This window comes from Ailuropoda melanoleuca, chromosome 10 (assembly GCF_002007445.2).
Source record: "Ailuropoda melanoleuca isolate Jingjing chromosome 10, ASM200744v2, whole genome shotgun sequence".
In the NCBI taxonomy this organism is placed as follows: domain Eukaryota; kingdom Metazoa; phylum Chordata; class Mammalia; order Carnivora; family Ursidae; genus Ailuropoda; species Ailuropoda melanoleuca.
Genome location: NC_048227.1, coordinates 56,775,630 through 56,781,697, shown reverse-complemented (window position 1 = coordinate 56,781,697; position 6,068 = coordinate 56,775,630). Strand labels below are relative to the sequence as shown.

At 43.2% G+C, this 6,068-nt stretch overlaps 1 protein-coding gene across 1 annotated transcript in view; it reads left to right on the top strand.

The window, feature by feature from the left end:
- Positions 1 to 6,068, top strand: part of RTN4IP1 (reticulon 4 interacting protein 1) — a 28,335-nt gene that overhangs the window by 11,088 nt on the left and 11,179 nt on the right. The window contains exon 3 of the mRNA XM_034670765.1: positions 3,291 to 3,474. Coding sequence (XP_034526656.1) covers positions 3,291 to 3,474 — 184 coding nt within the window. The remainder of the gene's footprint in view (positions 1 to 3,290; positions 3,475 to 6,068) is intronic.

Here is a 6,068-nt window from a genome sequence, read left to right as displayed (position 1 = left end):
TCTTTTTTTTTAATGTTTTATTTATTGTATTATGTTAGTCACCATACAGTAAATCCCTGGTTTTTGATGTAAAGTTCGATGTTTCATTAGTTGCGTATAACACCCAGTGCACCATCCAATACGTGCCCTCCTTACTACCCATCACCAGCCTAACCCATTCCCCTACCCTAGCCAAGACAGAGCTGTAGCCGAGAACACGACTAAGGAGTGTTTGGAACGATGTTTTATTGCTGCTTTTTCACAGAGTTTTCCCTTTTTCTGTTCGTTTTCAGAAGCCGGTTATTCCTGCCCACTTTGAGTAGAAGTATACAGTTGACCCCAGAACAGCATGGGGGTTGGGGGCACTGACCCCCATGTAGTCGAAAATCTGCATGTAACTTTTGACTTTCCCAACACTTAATTATAAGTAGCCTAGTGTTGACCAGAAGCCTTACCAATAACATAATCAGTCAATTTACACATATTTTGTACATTATATATAGTATATACTGCATTCTAGAGGAAAGAAAATGTTACTAAGAAAATCATAAGAGAAAATACATTTACAGTATGTGTTGTATTTATTAAAAAAAAAATCTGGGTATAAGTGGTCCTGTGCCATTCAAACCTGTTAATGGGTCAATTGTATTTTCATGGGTTTTAAAAAAATAAATAAATAAAACAAAGGGGAGTCCCCAGAACACTACCCAGCCTTTCTTAGCCAGCAGTACCCACTCCCAGCAGTGGTGTGGCGCGCAGACCCCAGCAGCCAGCGAATCCCTCTTCCTTCAACTCTGCGGCACCTGCCCTGCCAGGCAGGGTACCAAACATGCCATACAGATGCCATGCTGAGCAAGACACACACCCCCACCCTGCCCCTTTCCATGGGGCTTCCATTCTAGTCAGGGAGGTGTCCGTGGTAAGTGCTCTCAAGAACACTGATCTAGGGAAAAGGGGAAAAAAAATGATTGCGGGAGGATGTTTTAAAAGGGGTTTTAAGGGACACCTGGGTGGCTCAGTCAGTTAAGCATCTGCCTTCGGCTCAGGTGGGATCGAGTCCTGCATCGGGCTCCCTGCTCAGCAGGGAGCCTACTTCTCCCTCTGCCTGCCCCCCCAGACAAATTAATAAAATCTTTTAAAAAAATCGGGGGGGGGTAGTTTAAGAAGGCCTCTGGGGCATTGGAGCAGAAGGTTTGCAGAGCAAGCCAGGAGAATGGTTGTTTTTTTGTTTTTTTGTTTTTTTTTTGGTTCCCTGCTGTATCCCTCCACCTGGAACAGTGTAGTAACATATGGTAGGTGCTCAATAGAAATTTGTTTAATGCATGATTGAGGGAATCCAGGAGAAGAGCACTTGTTCAGGTCGAGATAACAGCAAGTATAAAGCCCCCGTGGCAGGAACACGCTTGATATATTTGAGGAATCCCACTGTCCCTTGCAGAGATGTCGTCAGCTACTTCCTGCCTGTGCATCAGGACCCCCGTCTCTCTGGGCCTCTGACATCTGGCTTCTAGGTAGTGGAGTTTCAGTTCATCGCCCATCTTCTGTTTCTAGGAATGGCAGCATGAGGCTGAGGCCGAGGCCAACCCATTCCCCTCTATCTACCTTAAGTTTTATGCGGGTCTTGAATTTGTTACCAGAGAATGGAGACCCTGACCGATGGAAATCTGGAGCATACTCAGGCTGGCCCCCAGAAGTATGCTACAGTTTGCCAGGCTGTTACTTTTATTTATTTTTGGCCATTTTAGTTGATCTTTGTAAACTTTTCCTAGAGTTTGGTCCCTGAATCCAGCAAGAATACATTTATATTTCCTGCCCAATAGCAGCTTTTTAGATGTGAATCTTAGAATTTTACAGCAGGAAGGAGCTTTGAAATCCTTCGGTTCAGCTTGGTCATGTTTTCATTGAGAAACTAAGGGGCAGAGGACTCAGGAATTTTTGCATGCTCAAGGTCACACCACTTAAGCCTTAGTGGGAGAGCTGAGTCTACAGCCTGTGTCTGGACTCTCTTTCAGGCAGTGCCTGTTCTAGAATACCAGGCTGCCTGCCTCTAAGTTCTATTTAAATTAAGTATCATCATGTTTGTTTGCTCAAAACTTGGGAATGAAGTAGAAACAAACTCATAAAAATAATTTTCTGTTCTTTTCTAATGAGAAGAGTACTCATCAAGTAAGGTCGTTCTCCTTTCCTTCAGTTTTTATTTATCTTCCTTCAGTTTGGTCCCATGAAAGGCAGGCTTAAGATCCACAAATTTGGCCAAAGCTGGTTTTAGAAGCTTTGATGTTTGACTTCATCCACATGAATTTAGAAGGAAAAAAGGAATTACCAAAACAGAATTCATTTATTAACTTGCTTAACTGATAAGCATGCATTTTCTAAACAGATATTTGTTTATGGAAGTATTTAAAAGCGTTCTTGGGTTTTATCACCTCTAAGTAGAATGCAGTGATTACAGCAGGTTTAGGTTAGATTTAAGGAGTTGCGTGTCTCAGTTCCTGTAGATACCACAGGACCGGTTAAGAGTCCATAGCATGTTAGAGCAGAATTGACGACCGAGAGCAGATTGCTGATTTCTCTATATGTTGTCCTGATGCTGTGGGTGAAGCCAAAAGGTAGGAGTAAATTCCAGCTGAAGAGGGTGCTTCTATAAGCAGTTCTGGTTACGGAGGGAATAAAAGCAAATCACTCTATGGGTGAAAAGCTTTTATACTTTACTTTTAAGTATTCAAGTGCACTGAAGAATACTTTGACTTATATTGGATGGATAGGTTTGCAATTCTCCATAAAGCTTAGGTCAGGGTTTCTCAACCTTGGCAAGCTTGGCTTTTGAACTATGGACATTCTGGACTGGACAGTTTTTTGTTGTGAGGAGCTGTTCTGTGCATTCTGTGTATAAACATCATCCCTGGCTTCTAGGTGCCAGTCGTTTCTTCCCACCACCTCCCGCAATTGTGACAACTAAAAATGTCTCTAGACATTGCCTAATATGTCCCCTGGGGGCCAAAATTGCCCTTGGTTGAGAACCACGTGTTTAAGTCACCCTTAAAGTATTAGAAAAATGATACGATTTTAGGACCATAAAATGAGTCACATTTGACCTATTTTGGAGAAAAGCCTGAGTGGGTGGGTTGGGGGTGCTCTTTTCTCCTTTGTCAAAGCAGCCACCCCTCTGCTGGATGGCATGGTGCAGCGTGGTTTGTGAGCGGTCATTGAAATAAACCAGATCCATGGCTGGCGATGGGAAGGAAAGGGGATTGGAGCTGTATGTAAAGACGGACAGGGATATTTTATTTGATTTTTTTTTTTCTCTCCAGGTTTGATTTCATTCTTGATAATGTTGGTGGATCCACTGAAACATGGGCTCTAAATTTTCTCAAGAAATGGTCAGGAGCCACATATGTGACTTTGGTGACTCCCTTTCTCCTGAACATGGACCGATTGGGCATCGCAGACGGCATGCTGCAGACAGGAGTCACCGTGGGTTCTAAGGCTTTGAAGGTAGGGAGGAGAGGCTTGGTTGGTGAGAGCAAGCAGGTGCCTCCTGCTTCTGGAAATTGGTTTCCACCTAGTCAGTTTCTTTTGTCTCGGAGGCAGCATGGCACAGTGACAGCAGTGTGGACTCTGGAGTCCCACACTGACCAGATTCAAATTCTGGTCTCCACTTAATAGCTGTGTAACTTGCAGGTTACTTAATATCACTAAACCCCAATATCTTTACGTATAAGATGAAACTAACAGGGTATCTTCCTTACTGAGGTTGTAAGGATTAGATGAGGCAATCCATGTAAAGAATTTGGTATTATGCCTAGTACATAAAACTTACTAAATGTTCAACTTTATTATTAGCAGTTACCTTTCTTGATTCCATCAGATATACCCTCTGCGTCCTTCTTGCCTATCCCTGATGGTCTTCTCTCTGTTTCACCAGTCTTTTTTTTTTTTTGAAGATTTTATTTATTTATTTAGCAGAGAGAGAGAGACAGCCAGCGAGAGAGGGAACACAGGCAGGGGGAGTGGGAGAGGAAGAAGCAGGCTCCCAGCGGAGGAGCCCGATGTGGGACTCGATCCCAGGACTCCGGGATCACGCCCTGAGCCAAAGGCAGACGTTTAACGACTGAGCCACCCAGTCGCCCCTCTGTTTCACCAGTCTTAACACTCACAGGCTCTTTTATGTGAGGGCGGAAGCTTTATTAAGACAGTGTAGAGCTGGTTGTTTTCATGGTAGTAGTATTGGAATATGACAGTGATTTCTAGCCCGGGACCTTCAGACCTGTAGAGGTCCATGGTCATTTTTTTGAATTTCAGAAACCTGAAGGAAATTGTGTTCTTACTTTAGAAAGACCACGAAGGCAAATAGAACCATCATGTTTTTTCTAGAATTATATCAACTTGTCCTAACACCACACATCCCATGTGAATCAGATACTCTAGCTGTTGATGGGATTCTGGGCATTTCTGAGACTGAATTAGTCTGCCTGACTCTGCTAACTGGGGCTACTGTTACCAGATCCATAAGAAGTTACATCACCCAGCCGAACAAAGGCTGTGTGTGGTGGGCCCCGAGGACGAGTGCACGGCAGCCATAGCCACAGGGCTGATGGCAGAGCCTGCACGTGAGCTCTCTACTTAACACCATCACCTGTTGTCCTCCCGGTGAGGACAGGCTTAGATATTTCATGTTATCCACTCTTGGTAATCCTAGATCATTGGCTTGAAATCTATTAATGTTAAAATGGTATAAGTGATAGGCAAAAAAAAAGATAAATTCTATTTTTTTAATTAGACAAAATACCTCAGACTCCGGAAAAAGACGGTGGATGTTTCCTCAGTGGGTGAAAAGGTCGTGAGTCATTATGCCAAGCTAACCAACACTGACCCGTACGTATGGAATGAATGGCTCAGTGATTAGCTGCTGCTTCTAGAAATTATATTTGGGATCTTTTTGAGTGTGAAATTTAGGACTTTGGCTTCTTGAATTCTGTGAGCTAACTACATACTTAGCGGGCCGTGACAGTGGCTACCATACTCCATTCTTAGGAAGCGTGCATGTTACTAGTGGTGAACAAACCAGGCCCTGTACTCGAAGTTCTTTATTTTCATCTGATTCAGGCAGCAACCGGAAACAGTGTCCACAGGGTCCTTTGGTGTGGAGAAAGAAATCTTAGCTGTCCTTTGTCTCTTCTTTCTCTTTTTGGAAAACCCAGGCTTTCCAAGTGCTTCAAAATATAAGTTTAACTTTTCTTTAAGATTTCACAGTTTGTACTTCAGTGAGACCTCTTACAAGTTAACCTTCTGAGTTGTCCTCTGAGAGTAAAACAGGCATCTTCTCTTTCCTCCTACTTGAAAGAGGATAGTGGTAATCTCATGTGAAAACCTTTTAAGTAGTTTCTGATGTCTTTCTGAGAATGTGCACAGTTAAAGCCTCATTGTAATGCTCCAGACTCCTGCCTGCTTTGGTTTACTTTCTCCTGTAATGGCCTGGAAAAAATGCACAGGCCCTTTAGAGCAAAGTATAAAAATTCTGCTGTTGCCAACCAGAAAGTTTCACTTTACAGGGCAACATGCTATAAAGAATTATAGACATGGCATTTTTGACCATTGCTGTTCTTTTCTTTAAAACCCTAAACAGTAACCAGAATGTTTTAATTGTCTGAGGCTGGGCCTTAGGGAGAAGTACATGGACAGGTCTTTTGTGATTGTAATTAACCGGGCCTGCTGTAAGCTTGGGACGCCTCAGTGCCTTCAAATGGTGCTTTTTTTCCTTTTGTTTTTTAACTTCATTTGCCCAGAGCAGTGCTCCCCAACCTCTTTCATGCTATGACACCCATAGAAAATTGTTCATGTTTGAATAGATGTTGAGGCTGTTCTGGGCCAAGAGCAAACTACCTGGAGACTTATGCCGGCACAGGCTCTGCCTTACTACCCTGAGGGCTGAGGGCACTCAGCCTCCTCATACCTATTCTAGGGTGAGATTGGCTCTGTTCGCAGCTGTGGTCCTGGCATAATTATCAATGATGACTCATTTAACTCTCAGAATTGTTCCAGGTTAGATAATAAATTACAGGGTCACGCATCCAAACCAATAAGCCATT